At 46.4% G+C, this 17,051-nt stretch overlaps 1 protein-coding gene across 1 annotated transcript in view; it reads right to left on the minus strand.

The window, feature by feature from the left end:
* Positions 1 to 2,486: 2,486 nt before the first annotated feature.
* nmbr (neuromedin B receptor) overlaps positions 2,487 to 17,051 on the minus strand; it is a 65,019-nt gene continuing 50,454 nt past the window's right edge. The window contains exon 4 of the mRNA XM_052011278.1: positions 2,487 to 2,873. Within this exon, the coding sequence (XP_051867238.1) occupies positions 2,487 to 2,873 (387 nt within the window). The remainder of the gene's footprint in view (positions 2,874 to 17,051) is intronic.

The raw sequence follows: 17,051 nt of genomic DNA on the forward strand, positions 1-17,051 counted from the left end.
GCTTGTACATCGAGCATCTCCTCCGTCCGTGCTCTGTTGAGATTTGATTCACAACCTTTTCCTTGCTGGGTCAAACCAGATGTGTTTATTTTTGGGTCAGAGAGTAGATGTTCAGATGGTGGTTTTACTCCAGATTCCCCTCCAAGCTACTGCTGTGTCGTGTCCCACAAGGGCTTGTACAAAAGCCCACAATTAAGAGGCATTTAAGCACATGATCAGGCAGGGGATGGAGGGATATAGACCACGTGCAGGTAGATATGCAGTTTAAGTTGGCGTCATGTTTGGCACAGACATGGTGGGCCGAAGGGCCTCTTCCTGTGATGTATTGTTTGATGTTCTATGTTCACAAAGGTGTCCAGGAGACCAAGTCAGGAGCTGGGAGGTTCATTCAATCTCTATAGACCGGAAGTCATGCAGAGGACCTCTCCGTCTTTAGCATCATCAGGGTGAGTATTAGAAGCAACACTGACTGGTACCAGAAGCAAATGAAAAATTACAGGCTCCAGGGTTCTCGTGACATGGAACTTAGCTGGACATCCATGCTTTTGGAATGAGCCCTGAATGTGCACAGTGCCCAGCTGTCACTGCAAAAGTACAGAGTACTCCCACAGCGACACTCCAGCTTTGTAAAGAGGAAGCAGGGAAAGATCTTCCATCCCACTGATCATGTTCTGTCGTTCCTCTTCGACTGCATCACAGCTGACTTGCACCCCCATATCAATTCCCGGCTCTGTTCAACCAAAGCTCCAATTCTCATGGAAACGAGGCAAAAAATTGCACTGAATAATTTCAACATGTTATAGTCTTGGCGCTTCTCAAAGCATGAATGGATAAAGGCTGTCAAGGCAATTACCATACAACATTAATCTTTTCAAACCAGATTAGTTTATAAGGGTTTATTCTCTGGAACTGAAATGATTTAGTGTTTGTGGGACATTTGCAATTTGCCACTCCTTTACATTCAATGGTTAGAATGTTGACTGAAATGGAGTCAACTGAGATAAATTGGTTTTATAATAAAATGCATGCCAACTTCTTGGTTAAGCTATGCAGGTGGAAACCTGTTGTTCATGAACATCGTTGATTCATCAGAATTGCTCATAAGGTGGTTATTATATCTGGTTGTAAATTTTTTGGAAGGTGGTTTGCAGACTGATATTGAAGATGCAACTGGGCTTCTGCCAGTGTTTGTCCCTCAACTAATATCGTCAAAATAAAGATAATTCCATCACTCGCTTTGATCCTTCTTGTGGGCTCTTGCTGTGTGGAAATTAGCTGCCAAGCAGTATTAACATTCATTTCAAGAGGACTAGAATATAAAAGCAAGGATGTACTGCTGAGGCTTTAGAAGGCGTTGGACAGACTGCATTTGGAATATTGTGAGCAAGTTTGGACCCCGTATCTAAGGAAGGATGTGCCGGCCCTGGAGAGAGTCCAGAGGAGGTTCACGAGAATGATACCGGGAATGAAAGATTTAACGTATGAGGAGTGTTTGATGTCTCTGGACCTGTATTCGGTGGAGTTCGGAAGGATGACGGAAGGGCTCTCATTGAAACTTACTGGATACTGAAAGCCCAGGAGAGAGTGGATGTGGAGAGGATGCTTCCATCAATGGGAGAGTCTAGGATCCAAGGGCACAGCCTCAGAATAAAGGGACGGCCCTTTAGAACTGAGATGATGAGGAATTTCTTCAGCCAGAGGGTGGTGAATCTGTGGAATTCGTTGCCACAGAGGGCTGTGGAGGCCAAGGCCCATTTAAGGCAGAGATTGATGGGTTCTTGATTGGTAAGGGGGTTAAGGGTTATGGGGAGAAGTTGGGAGGATGGGATTAAGAAAAAAAATCAGCCATGATTGAATGGCAGAGCAGACTCAATGGGCTGAATGGCCCAATTCTGTACCTTATGGTCTTATGATTACTTCGGGTTCCACTGTGAAGACAATTCAAAAATGCCTCCTTGGAGAGCATTGAGATCACAGCAGGTGCTACTTAAATGCATCTGCTTTACTGCATTGAAGCCAACCTTAAGCTACCTTTTCTGGATACGGGCAGGTCGTGCATCTGCCAATCAACCCCAGTGATCCAGGTTTGATCCTGACCTCCGGTCCTGTCTGTGTGGAGTTTGCACATTCTCCCTGTGACCGCGTGGGTTTCCCCCGGGTGCTTCGGTTTCCTCCCACAGCCCCAGGAAATGCTGGCAAGTTAATTAGCCACTGTAAATTACCACAGTGTAGGTTAATAACAAAAGACACAAAGGGGAGTTGATGAGCGTTAAGGAGAGAATAGTTTACAGGGACATATATGAGCGAAAGGGACTGATGGGAGCTGGCAGGGACTCGATGGGCCGAATGGTCTCCCCCTGGCTTGGAATGGGAAGGGGAGAGGGTAAACTGTGCATCCTCCATTTTTCAGTTTGGCTGCCGAGATTTGGGAACTTGCCCGTGACTGTGGATAACGTGGAAGGTGATGAAGGGTGATGTATCGTGCTTTAGGCCATTGACTCCTGTTTGAGGCTGTGTCCATTGGCGACGGTGTTCCTGTTGCTACTTCTCACGGACGTCATGCGCATGGCGGAGGTGCTCTGGAAGTAGCTGCTGGACGCGGAACGCCGGTGCTGCCTCTTACACCGGAGGTGGCTGTTGAAGTGTCTCCGGAAGGTCTCGCTCAGCAGGTACAGGGCGAACGGATTGACGCAGGAGTTACAGAAGCTCAGCACCCGGCCTAGCACAGTGACCATGAGGTGCCCGAGGGAGGGGTCGATCTGGCCGTAGTGGAAGGAGCGGTACATGTAGAGCACGTGGTTGGGGAACCAGCACAGCGCAAACAGGCCGACAAACACCAAAACGATCTTGGCCAGGCGTTTGCGGGTTTCCATCTGGAAAGGAAAGGAACATGAGAAAGTACCAAATTGAAGCTGGAAGAATCAATTCAATCCCTTCCACCATTCTGTATGGCCACAAGATATAGGAGCCGAGTTAGGCCATTCAGCCCATCGAGTCCGCTCCTCCATTCAATCATGGCTGATTCTTTTCAACCACATTCTCCCACCTCTATCGTTCTTAGGAAAGCTCGGGGAAGATTAACTTTCACTTTCCTCTAACCTAGGTCCCTTAAATTATTGATCTGTAATCCCCGTCTGGTTTATATTGCAGAATCGACTCAAGCGCTCTGAGTGGTTGATACATTTGCGTGGAGTTTGCACATTCTCCCTGTGAGTCCATGGGTACTCTGGGCTCCTCCCACAGCCCAAAGGTGTGTTGGTAGGTTAATTGGCCGCGGTGAATTATCCTTTAATGTAAAATCAAAGGGGAATGGATGGGCATGTGAGAGAATGTTGCAGGGCTATAGGAAAATGAGAAGAGGGGTAGTTCTGCTGTGAGAAAGCAAAAGACTGTAAGATATAGGAGCAAAATTAGGCCATTTGGCCCATCGAGTCTACTCCACTGTTCAATCATGGCAGGCACAGTAATGTAGCAGTTAGCGTAATGCTATTACAGCACCAGCGACCCAGTTCAATTCCGGCCGCTGTCTGTAAGGAGTTTGTACGTTCTCCCTGTGTCTCCGTGGATTTCCTTCGGGTGCTCTGGTTTCCTCCCACATTCCAAAGACGTACGGGTTAGGAAGTTGTGGGCATGCTATGTTGGCGCCGGAAGCGTGGTGACACTTGTGGGCTGCCCCAGAGCACTCTACACAAAAGATGTTTTTCACTGTGTTTCGATGTACATGTGACAAATATATTGTATCTTATCTTACTTTTGTATTCTTTTCCTCAACCCTCCTTCTCCCCATAACCCTTAACCCCCTTACCAATCAAGAACTTATCAATCTCTGCCGTAAGTACACCCAATGACTTGATCACCACAGCCTTCTGTGGCCACAGATTCACCACCCTTTGGCTGAAGAAATTCCTCCTCATCTCAGTTCTAAAGGGACGTCCCTTTATTCTGAGGCTGTGCCCTTGTATCTTAGACTCTCCCACTGATGGAAACATCCCCTCCACGTGCACTGTATCCAGGCCTTTCAGTATAGCTTCAAAAACATGCAAAATGATCATAGATGTAAAAGCATGCCTCTACTTCCTCAGAAGGTGAAGGAAATTCAGCATGTCCCTGATGACCCTCACTAATTTTGACAGATGCACCACAAAAAGCATCCTATCCAGGTGCATCACGGCTTGAAATGGCAACTGCTCTGCCCAGGATCACAAGAAATTGCAGAGTTGTGGACACAGCCCAGTCCATCACGCAAACCAATCTCCCCTCCACTGACTCCAAACACACTTCTTACTGCCTTGGGGAAGCAGTCAGCATAATCAACGATCCATCCCACCCCGGGCATTCTCTCTTCTCCCCCCTTCCATCGGGCAGAAGATACAAAAGCTCGAAAACACAAACCACCAGATTGAAGGACAGATTCTATCCTGCTGTTATCAGACTCTTGAACAGGCCTCCTATATGCTAAAAGGTGAACTCGCGATCTCCCAATCTACCTTGTCATGGCCTTTGCACTTTATTTGACTACCTGCTTTCTTTTCAACTGTAATACTATATTCTGCATTTTGGTTTCTTTGCACCATCTTGATGTAGTTATGTATGGAATAATTTGTCTGGATGGCATGCAAAAACAAAAGCTTTTCTCTGTATCTCAGTACATGTGACAATAGTAAACCAATTACCAATCTTTTCACCCACCCTGTGTCACCAGAGAACTGCTGAAATTAAATGGAGACAGACCCTTTCCAGTCCCGACGAAGGGGCTTGGCCTGAAACGTTGACTGTTCATTTCCCTTCCAAGATGCTGCCAGACCTGCTGAGTTCTTTCAGTACCAAATACACTTCACTGCTACTCTCCTGCACTAGCCCCATACCCTCCGATTCCCCTAATGTCCACATCTCTGTCTTGATTATTCTCAGGAACCTCCACAGCCCTTGAAGATGGAGAATTCCAAAGATTCACCACCTTCTGGGTGAGTGAATGTTTTTATAATCTCTATCTTGAATGGCTTTACTTTGAGACTGTGACACCTAATTCAAGACAACCCAGTCAGTGAAAACATCAACTTTAACAAGTCCCTAAGGAATCTTGAACCATTTAATAAGATCACCTCTCATTCTTCTGAACTTAAGAGGAACAGAGGGATCTTGGGGTCCACGTCCATAGATCCCTCAAGGTTGCCACGCAGGTCGATAGGGTTGTTAAGAAGGTATATGGTGTGTTGCTTCTCCGTGGATTGTCACCTTATCATGGTGGAGAAGCTTGTGTGGTCCTGAGATCCTGAGAGCGATGCCGTCTGGAGCTATGCTCCTGGTAGGGTCACCCATGACGGTAAGGTCGATGGTGAGGTCCCTGACAAAGAACAATCCAACCAAGACCTCAACGGTGGAACAGGCGGACGAAGTTACTTCGAGCTCAACGGCTGTGAAGGCGGATGAAGGCTGCAACAAATCCATCAGCTCCAATCATCGTGGTTTCCATGCCACTGGAATCAGTTGGTTGATTTGTGAAGTATCGTGCGCTTGTTGTAGTGCAACATCAAGTACACATTAAACAAATACATGCACAGGCGCCTTCGCTCTGTGGGCTACTTCCAAGATTGAACTCATGAGCCACTTGAGAGCCCATAAATAGATCAACGGAACAAAGACCATCATCCTCAACCTCGAGGGCTAGCCACGATGGTGCGTTGGCCTTCATTAGTCGGGGTATTGAGTTCAGCAACGAGGTGATGTTGCAGCTCTATAGAACTCTGGTCAGACCACACTTGGAGTATTGTGTTCAGTTCTGGTCGCCTCATTATAGGAAGGATGTGGAAGCTTTAGAGAGGATGCAGAGGAGATTTACCAGGATGCTGCCTGGATTGGAGAGCATGTCTTATGATGATAGGTTGAGTGAACTTGGGCTTTTCTCTTTGGAGAGAAGGAGGATGAGAGGTGACTTGATAGAGGTGTACAAGATGATAAGAGGCATAGATCGAGTGGACAGTCAGAGACATTTTCCCAGAGCGAAAATGGCTAACACGAGGGGACATAATTTTAAGGTGATTGGAGGAAGGTACAGGGGAAATGTCAGAGGTAAATCTTTTACACAGAGAGTGGTGGGTGCATGGAACACTCTGCTGGCAGAGGTTGTGGGGGCAGATACATTAGGGACATTTAAGATTCTCTTAGACACATGAATGATAGAGAAATGGGGAGCTATGTGGGAGGGAAGGGTTAGATAGATCTTAGAGCAGGATAAAATGTCAGCCAAACATTGTGGGACGAAGGACCTGTACTGTGCTGTAATGTTCTATGTTTGATGTTCTATGTTAAGAGAGGATAGGGCCAGGCTGCTTTATCTCTCCTCATACAACAAACTCTCCCATTCCTAGGAAAAGGGAGGATGATGGAATTGGGCAGAGTCAACCAATCATCACAAACTTTAGTTGGAGTATTGTATGCAGTTCTAGTCACCACATTACAGGAAGGATGTGGAGGCTTTGGACAGGTTGCAGACGAGGTTCATCAGGATGCTGCCTGGATTGGAGAGTATCAGCAATAAGGAGAGGTTGGACAAACTTGGGTTGTTTTCCCTGGAGCACCGGAGGCTGAGGGAAGACCTGATAGAAGTTTATAAAATTATGAGAGGACCAGATCGGGTAAACAGCCAGAGTCTTTTCCCCAGGGTAGAAACATCAAATACTAGAAGGCAAAGGTTTAAGGTGAGAGGGGGAAAGTTTAAAGGAAATTTATGAAACAAGTTTTTTTACACAGAGAGTGGTAGGTTCCTGGAACACAGTGCCAGTGGAAGTGGCGGAAGCAGATACAACAGCAATGTTTAATAGGATTTTAAACAAGCACATGAACAAGCAGGGAATGGAGGGATGTAGACCACATGCAGGCAGATGAGGTTAGTTAAATTGGCATCATGTTCAGTACAGACATGGTGGGGTGAGGGCCTGTTCCTGTGTTGTGTTGTTCCTCATTCTATGCGCAGATTTTACTTGACCTGTCCCATGAATTTATCTTTGTGTTAGCCTCTCAGCTGTGTTAATGAGTCTCATTTCCAAGATCAGATTGGGGCCTGAGGCAAGGGGTTATGGGCCACGCAATGCAGCTGACCTGGCTGCTGTGCTCAGGCGTGGGCACAATCAGCAGGCAGCCCCGAAGAGGGCGAGAGGCAGCGATGGGTGGGAGGAGATAGGGAGAGCATGACAGCCAGGGTGTAAGGGGAGAGGAGGGGGGGGGTTGGAGGGAACGGGATGGGGCCAGGAGGGAATTAGGGGCTGAGAGGGAGGGGGAGATTGAGGGGGCAGTTAGGAGAAGGGGGACAGAAGGAGGGAGAGGATTATGGTGGGGCGGAGTTATAGGATTTAGAGGGAAAGGGGTGTGGGCAAGATCACTTCTCTGTGTGTGTGTGTGTGTGTGTGTGTGTGTGTGTGTGTGTGTGTGTGTGTGCGTGTGTGTGTGTGTGTGAGACAGTATTTCTGTTCGGGTGTCTGTGCTTGTATGATTTTGTGCATGTGTCTGTGTCTTTGTCTCGGTCTTTTTATGTGTCTTGCATATGTGTGTGTGCGTGTGCGTGTGCACGCGTGTGTATGTGGCTGTGTGTGTGTGTGTGTGTGTGTGTGTGTCTGTGTGTGTGTCTGTGTGTGAGACAGTATTTCTGTTTGGGTGTCTGTGCTTGTATGATTTTGTGCATGTGTCTGTGTCTTTGTCTCGGTCTTTTTATGTGTCTTGCATATGTGTGTGTGTGTGTGTGTGTGTGTGTGTGTGTGTGTGTGTGTGTGTGTGTGTGAGACAGTATCTCTGTTTGGGTGTCTGTGCTTGTATGATTTTATGCATGTGTCTGTGTCTGTATTTTTATATGTGTGTGTGTGTGTGTCTGTGTGTGTGTGTGTTATGTGTGTGTTGTGTGTGTGTGTCTGTGTGTGTGAGAGAGAGAGAGATTGTGTGTTCACTGTTTGTAAATCTCTCTGGTCATTGGAGACATTTGAAAGACAATGAAATTCAGATAAAAAATTGTTTAAAAATGAAAACTGTGTTTAAAAGCACAGCAACTAACTACTAATTATCTTAAAACAGAATTCATAACCCACCAAGGGTTAGCAAAACACACCCTGTCAATCAATGTCAGTGATCCATTCAAATAACTGCAACCAAGCTGGTTCTGGCTCACATAGTGGTGAGGGGCCAGGTGCAAAGTGCATCCGGCCCCTCAGTACAAAAAGTTACTAAATGGGGAAGCAGGAGTTCAGGTGAACCTGTCATCTGACCTCCAGTGCATTCCATACTTCTGCACGGGTGCGAGGCCTCCAGCGTGCACGACAGACAGCCGGCAGGTCTCCATGGAATTCCAGCGACCAGAGAGCGGAGAGTGCCGGAAATTAACGAGGAGCGAGTTTCTTTTTCTTTCTAGCATTTGGGATAGCGGCGAGTGACTGCGCAGGCATGTGACATCACTCGGAAGCACGCGGGCGATTTAAGTAGCAGACCACCACATCCAGCGGGCAACGTTGGAGCGGGCAGCGGAGTGAGAGGGAGCAGAGTGGGTTAGGCTTTGGCTCAACGGGCTCCAGCGAGAGCGGGAAGGAGGTGAGACTAATAGAGAGGGGGTAAGTTATTAGTTTATTTGTTGAACTCAGTGGTATTCAGCAGTATGCATCTGGGGTTGGTCTTATGTTTGGAGTGTCAGATGTGGGGACCCTGGGAGACTACCAGGCTCCCCGATAACTACATCTGCGCAAAGTGCACCGAGATGCAGCTCCTCAAGGAACAGATTGAGAGTCTGGAGCTGCAGCTCGATGACCTTCGGTTGGTTAGGGAGAGCAAGCAGGAAATAGACAGGAGTTATAAAGAGTTTGTGGACAGCACCTCTGTGGCGGTCCCCCTCAAAAACCGATATCTCATTTTAGATTCGGTTGGAGAGGATGACCTGATAGAGGAAGACCTCAGCAACCGGGACCTTGGCACCGTGCCTGGTACTGAGGTCCAGCGGAGGAAGCGAAATGCAGTGGTTATTGGGGATTCTATAGTAAGGTGTACGGATAGCAGATTCTGCGATACCGACAATGAGTCTCGGATGGTGTGTTGCCTCCCTGGTGCCAGGGTATGGGATATCACGGACCGGGTCCAGAATATTCTGAGGGGAGAGGGTGAGCAGCCAGAAGTCTTGGTACATGTAGGTACCAATGACATAGGTAGAAAAAGAGAAGAGGTCCTGAAGGAGGAATACAAGGCATTAGGGAGAAGGTTGAGAAGTAGGACCTCAAGAGTAGTAATCTCAGGATTACTACCTGTGCCACGTGTCAATGATAGGAAGAATAGAAAGTTCTGGCAGATGAATGTGTGGCTGAGTGACTGGTGCAGGGGGCAGGGCTTCAGATTTTTGGATAATTGGGACCTTTTTTGGGTGAGGCATGACCTATTCGCTAAGGATGGGTTGCACCTAAACTCCAAAGGTTCCAATATCTTGGCGGGAATGTTTAATTTAGTTGTAGGGGAGGGTTTAAACTGATCTGGCAGGGGGATGGAAACCCGGATGTTAGGTTACAAGATGCTAAGGTAAGGGAGGAAGTTTATAGAAACAAGTCCAATGAGGATGGCAAGAAGGACAGGCAGGTGAGAAGTCAGGATAATTTGCTGAATAATAGAAGTACAATGAGTCAGGATGTTAGGATACAGAATGTTAGGATAGGGGATGAGGTATATAGGAACATGTCTAAGATATTATGTAGTGAAGATGGTAAGAAGGATAGACAGGAGGAAAGCCAGGATAATCTGCTGAACAACAGAAGTACAACAAAGTTGATAGCAGATACCGGACTAAACGTACTATATTTAAATGCACGTAGCATTAGGAATAAAGTAGATGACCTAGTGGCACAACTACAGGTTAATAAATACGACATTGTGGCAATCACCGAGTCATGGCTTTATGATGGATGTGATTGGGAACTGAATGTCCAGGGGTACACAGTGTATAGGAAGGATAGGCGGGTAGGCAGAGGGGGACGTGTGGCCATGATGGTTAGTAGTGATATAAAATCAATAGAAAGGAAGGATATTGGGTCAGAGGAGGTGGAATCCTTGTGGGTGGAGCTAAGAAATAGCAAGGGTAAAATGACAATGGTAGCAGTCATTATATAGGCCCCCTAATAGCAGTCAGAAAGTGGACAATAAGTTGCAGTTTGAGATAGAAAAAGCATGTCAGGGTGACAATGTGAAGATAATTATGGGGGATTTTAACATGAAGGTGGACTGGGAAATCCAGAATGGCGGTAGTACTCAGGAGAGGGAGTTTGTGGAATGTCTAAGGGACGTTTCTCTAAAGCAACTTGTTGAAGAGCCCACCAGGGGATCGGCTGTTTTGGATTGGGTGCTGTGTAATGAACCAGAGGTGATTAGGGAACTAAAGGTAAAGGAACTACTGGGAACCAGTGATCACAATATGATTGAGTTCAGTTTCAAGTTTGAGAAGGAGAAGCTGACAACTGGTGTATCGATATTTCAGTGGAACAAAGGAAATTACAATGGTATGAGAGAGGAGTTGGCCCAAATTGATTGGAAGAGTAAGCTGGCTGGAGGGACGGCAAAGGAGAAATGGAAGGAATTTCTACAGGAAATAAGGAAAATGCAGGATAGATATATTCCAAGAAAAAAGGTTTTGAATGGAAAGAAGGCACAAATGTGGATAACGAGAGAGGTGAAGGCTAAAATAAAAGCAAAAGGGGCGGCGTACAAAGAAGCAAAAATTAGTGGGAAAACAGAAGACTGGGAAGCTTTTAAAAACCTGCAGAGAGAAACTAAGAAGGTCATTAGGAAAGAAAAGAGGAATTATGAAAGGAAGTTGGCGGATAACATTCGAAAGGATACTAAGAGTTTTTTTTAAATACATAAGGAGTAAAAGAGAGACACGGGTTGATATAGGACCAATTGATAACGGTGCAGGAGCTATTATAATGGAGGATAGAGAGATGGCAGAGGAATTGAATGAATATTTTGCATCGGTCTTCACGGTGGAGGACATCAGCAATGTGCCGGTTAGTCAGGAGTCTCACGAAATGGAACTGAGTTCAGTTAAGATTACTAGGGAGAAGGTGCTAGGAAAACTAAATGGGCTAAAGACTGACAAGTCTCCCGGACCGGATGAGGTGCATCCCCGGGTTCTGAAGGAGGTGGCTTTAGAGATAGTGGAGGCATTGGCGATAATTTTCCAGAAATCAATAGATTCCGGCATGGTTCCGGAGGACTGGAGGGTCGCAAATACAGTTCCATTGTATAAGAAAGGTGGGAGGCAGCATAAAGGAAATTACAGACCTATTAGTCTGACGTCAGTGGTGGGAAAATTATTGGAATCTATCCTCAAGGATGGGGTTACGGAATACCTAGAGGCGCAAGGCAAGATAGGTCCTAGCCAACATGGTTTTTGTGAAGGGAAGATCCTGCCTGACCAACCTATTGGAGTTTTTTGAAGAAATCACAGGTAGGGTGGATAAGGGAGAGGCGATAGATGTTGTGTATTTAGACTTTCAAAAGGCCTTTGATAAGGTGCCTCACAAGAGACTGATTAATAAGATGAGAGGTCATGGAATTACGGGTAGGATAACAGAATGGGTGGAGCATTGGCTGGTTGACAGGAAGCAAAGGGTGGAAATAAAAGGATCTCGTTCTGGTTGGTTACCGGTTACTAGTGGTGTTCCGCAGGGTTCAGTGTTGGGGCCGCTTCTTTTTACCTTGTACATTAACGATTTGGATAATGGAATAGATGGTTTCATGGCTAAGTTTGCTGATGACACCAAGATGAGGGGAGGAGTAGGGAGTATTGAAGAGATAGGAAGGTTGCAGAAGGACCTAGACAGTTTAGGAGAATGGGCAAGGAAATGGCAGATGAGATTCAATGTTGAGAAATGTGCAGTTGTACACTTTGGAAGCAGAAATAAGTGGGCAGATTATTATCTAGGAGGAGAGAAAATTCAAAGCACGGAAGTACAAAGGGACTTGGGGGTACTCGTGCAGGATACCTTAAAGGTTAACCACCAGGTCAGATCGGTGGTAAAGAAAGCGAATGCTATGTTGGCATTCATTTCGAGAGGTATAGTGTATAAAAGTAAGGAAGTGTTGATGAGGCTCTACAGGGCACTAGTGAGGCCTCATTTGGAATATTGTGCGCAGTTTTGGGCCCCACATCTTAGGAAGGATGTGCTGACGTTGGAGAGGGTTCAGAGGAGATTTACGAGGATGATTCCAGGAATGAAAGGGCTTACGTATGAGGAGCGTTTGTCGGCTCTTGGACTGTACTCACTGGAGTACAGAAGAATGAGAGGGAACCTCATAGCGACATTTAAAATATTGATAGGAAAGGACAGAGTAGATGTGGCTAGGCTGTTTCCCTTGGTGGGTGAGTCCAGGACCAGAGGGCACAATCTTAGAATTAGAGGGTACAGTTTCAAAACAGAGATGAGGAAAAATTTCTTTAGCCAGAGGGTGGTGAATTTGTGGAACTCCTTGCCACGTACAGCGGTGGAGGCCAGATCAGTGGGGACGCTCAAGGAGGAGATAGATCGATATCTAAATAGTCAGGATATCAAGGGATATGGGGATAAGGCCGGAAATTGGGATTAGAATAGGTTTTTTTTTTGGTTTTTTTCTCTTTTTTTTCTTTCCCCCATTCCCCATTTCTCATTTCTATTTTCCCCTTCCTTGGAGCAGACTCGATGGGCCGAATGGCCTGCTTCTGCTCCCTTGTCTTGTGATCTTGTGATCTTGTGATCCTGGCTGGCCCTCAGTACCATCCGGCCCGATTTCACCCAAAGATTGGCAGGATCCTGAAAGGGTAGAAGGGGCGTAAACCCCGGTCGCATTGAAGAAGTACCTGGAGATCATAGCATCATGGAAATAAGAGGAGATGAGAGGCCATTCAGCCCATCATGTCAGTGTCAGCTGAACAAAGGCCACCCAACCCAATCCCAACTCTGGGATTTGGTCCGTCGTTTTACAGCAGAAGGCACAAAGGTGGGCCAATTAAAATCAGAGGTGATCAAGAATGGGAGATGTACAGAGAACATGGATGTGGAGTAAATTGGGGATAAATATTGGTCAGGAATACCCATTGCATTTTAGAGCCAGTAACCCACCAGGGAACAGAAGAAACAGGAGCCAAAGTTTTGACCACTTGAGCCTCCTCCACCATTCCAGATCCTGTTTGATCCTGGATCCTGTCCACTTTTCCACCTGATCTCCAGATTGGCTGGTCTCTTTTTAGTCTCCAAGCGTCTAAAAATCTCAGTCTTGAACATCAGTAGTGAGCTGTATCTCAAATAATGATGAGTCCGAGTACAGGAGGGAGATAGAGAGCTCAGTGACATGGTGAGATGACAACAACCTTTCCCTCAGTGTCAGCAAAACAAAAGAGCTGGTCATTGATTTCAGAAAGGGAGCTGGTGCACATGCTCCTGACTACGTCAACAGTGCTGAGGTAGAGAGGGTTGAGAGCTTCAAGAAAACATCACTAATGGTCTAACCACGGAGATGCTATGGCCAAGAAAGCTCACCAGCGCCTCTACTTCCTCAGAAGGCTAAAGAAATTTGACGTGCCCTTTGACACTCACCAACTTTTATCGATGTACCATAGAAAGCATCCTATCTGGATGCATCGTGGCTTGGTATGGCAACTGCTCTGCCCAGGACCGCAAGAAACTGCAGAGAGTTGTGGACACAGCCCAGGGCATCACGGAAACCAGCCTCCCCTCCATGGACTGCCTCACTGCCTTGGTAAAGCAGCCAATATAATCAACCACCCCACCCATCCTGGACATTCTCCCTTCTCCTCCACCATTGGGCAGAAGATACAAAAACCTGAAAGCACATACCACCAGGCTCAAGGACAGCTTCTATCCCGCTGTTATAAAACTATTGAACGGTTCCCTAGTACAATAAGATGGACTCCTGATTTCACAATCTACCTCATTATGACCTTGCACCTTTTTGTTTACCTGCACTGCACTTCATTCTGCATTCTGTATTGTTTTTACCCTGTACTACCTCAATGTACTGTGTATTGAATTGACCTGTATGAACGGTATGCAAGACAAGTTTTTCACTGTACCTCAGTACATGTGATAATAATAAACCAATTCCAATTCTAATTCTAATTCCAAGCAACTGAACACCCACTGGTCTGTGGAGGAAAGAACTGGGAAGGTTCATAACTCCCTGAGCCAGGAAATTTATCTCCATCTCAGTCCTAAATTACCAACCCTTCACCCATAATACAAAATTATGAGGGGCATGGAGAGGGTGGATGGTGAGAGTTGTTCCCTCTTACATGAATATCAAAGGGCATGGATGTAAGGTGAGGCGTAAGAGGGTTGGAAGGGATTTGAGGAAGATTTTTTTCACCCAGAGGGTGGTTGGAATCTGTAACACACTGACTGAGGGGGTGGAGGCAGAGACTCTCACAACATTGAAGAAGTATCTGCATGGGTGTTTGAACTGCTAACGCTTAGAAGGTTACGGACCAAGTGCTGGAAAATGGGATTGGTAGAACTTTGTAGTTCATGGTCAACCTGGACAAGATGGGCCAAAGAGCCTTTTTCACCGCTGTATAATTCTATGACTTTTTAAAATGTGCTCACCAGTAACATCAGAAACACAGACTCACGTACAGTCAATCATAGAATCACAGAGTTATACAGCATGGAAACAGGCCCTTCGGCCCAACTCATCAATGCCGACCAAACTGCCTACCTGAGCTAGTCTTATTTGCCTGCATTTGACCCATATCCACCTAAGCCTTTCCCATCCATAAACCTGTCCAAATGTCTTTTATATAATAAAATTATAATAAATAGTGTAATTGTGCCTGCCTCCACCACTTCCTCTGGCAGCTGATCTCCATGTACCCACCACCCTCTGTTGAGAAAAACTTGCCCCTCAGGTCCCCTTTAAATCTTTCCCCTCTCACCTTAAACCTGTGACCTTTTGTTTCAGACTCCCCCACCCTGGGAAAAAGCCTGTGACCATCCACCCTATCTATGACCCTCATAAACCTCGATAAGGTCACCCCTCAGCCTCCTTTGCTCCAGGGAAAACCGTCCCTGACTATCCAGTCTCTCCCTGTAACTCAAGCCCTAATCAATATGAGATTAAGGACAAAATTATTTATTTACTTACCATGATACAGGAGAAAGCCATTCAGCCCATTGTCTGCTTCTAGCAGATCAATCCCCATCCCGTTCTCTTGCACTTTTAGCCCTTAGTCTCTCTCACACACCCATCAACTCCCTCCTGTCTGAAGAAAGTTACTCATATAAGAAGTTAGTGAAAGGTTAGCACTCTCACACCCCCTAGGATGTGGTGGGGTCAGGGATTATTTCAAGATGTCAATGGATCGATTTTTGTAGGGGCAATGGCTGCCAAGGGGCTTCAACTTAGCCTAGTGCATTGAGGGGCTGTGCTGTGACAAACCTTTCACACGTGAAAAATCTTCGCAGATAATGAGTCTCCAGTTACCTGGTGGTGGCAGTCAAGGATGGAGTCACAAGTTCATCACCTTGACACTGTTCAGAAGTATTCCCTTGGTGGTTTTGTGTGTGTGTGTGTGTGTGTGTGTGTGTGTGTGTGTGTGTGTGTGTGTGTGTGTGTGTGTGTGTGTGTGTGTGTGTGTGTGTGTGCGTGTGTGTGTGACCCAGTGGCCTTTAACCAGATAATCAAGAGATGAGACATTCTAAATTGATCCTGAGACACCTTCTCAATCAGATGAGTGGGACTGTCTCTCTCTGGGGTTTATGCTGCTGTATATCCCCACAATAACAGGCTCGAGTCCACTCACCGGCACTGCAGATTCAGAAGCTGGGATTGTTGGTACTGGCTTGGAACACATTGGTACTAACTTGGAACAGATTAGTGCACCTGCCCATCAGCTGTAGAGCTCTGTCTCAATTGTCTTCGTTACACTGACTGAGATGTCACAGAAGGTGCATCAACATGGGCAACATGAGATCCCCAGACCACACAACCACAACTGAGCAACCTTGTCCACTGGTCACGTTAATTCTTCACCGAGCTTTCATTCTCTCCCTAGCCTATCGCACAGGAATGCCCAGGGAGTGACACACCCTTTCCCCACTGCCCCTTAAAGCCTCCGAACTCAACACTTTCGGCTCCTCCACCGCACTCTCTCAGGTTGCAGCAGTGTCGGATTTGCTGTTGCCATTTACACCTTCTCTAGACCCAACTTTTTATTTCCCAGTCACCTTTTGTCTCCACCCTATCACAGCCTTCCTCCTCCTTCCACCCCCCACTCACTCCATTATGACCTTGTACCTTATTGTCAACCTGCACTGCACTTTCTCTGCAGCTGTTATACTTTATTGTTTTACCTTGTACTACTTCAATGCACTGTGTCATGAATTGACCTGTACGATCAGTATACAAGACCAGTTTTTCACTGTACCTCGGTACAGGTGACAATAATAAACCAATTTACCAATTCCAATTCCAACGCTTAAGGAACATAGAAAATAGAAAACCTACAGCACAATTCAGGCCCTTCGGCCCACAAAGCTGTGTCGAACGTGTCCCTACCTTAGAAATTACTAGGCTTACCCATAGCCCTCTATTTTTCTAAGCTCCATGTACCTATCCAAAAGTCTCTTAAAAGACCCTATCGTATCAGCCTCCACCACCGTTGCCAGCAGCCCATTCCACACACTCACCACTCCCTGAGTAAAAAACTTACACCTGACATCTCCTCTGTACCTACTCCCCAGCATCTTAAACCTGTGTCCTCTTGTGGCAACCATTTCAGCCCTGAGGAAAAGCCTCTGACTATCCACACTATCATCATCTTATACACCTCTATCAGGTCCCCCCTCATCCTCCGTCGCTCCAAGGAGAAAAGGCAGAGAAAAGGCAAAGGAAAAAACAATCTGCAGGTGGAACTCAGAGGGTCAAGCAGCATCTGTGGGAGGAAAGGAATTGTCGACATGATGGGTCACCAAGTTCACTGATGCAAGGCTTCGAGCCGAAATGTCGACAATTCCTTTCCTCCCAAAGGTGCTTCTCGACATGCT

Source organism: Pristis pectinata, chromosome 3 (genome assembly GCF_009764475.1).
Source record: "Pristis pectinata isolate sPriPec2 chromosome 3, sPriPec2.1.pri, whole genome shotgun sequence".
Classification (NCBI taxonomy): domain Eukaryota; kingdom Metazoa; phylum Chordata; class Chondrichthyes; order Rhinopristiformes; family Pristidae; genus Pristis; species Pristis pectinata.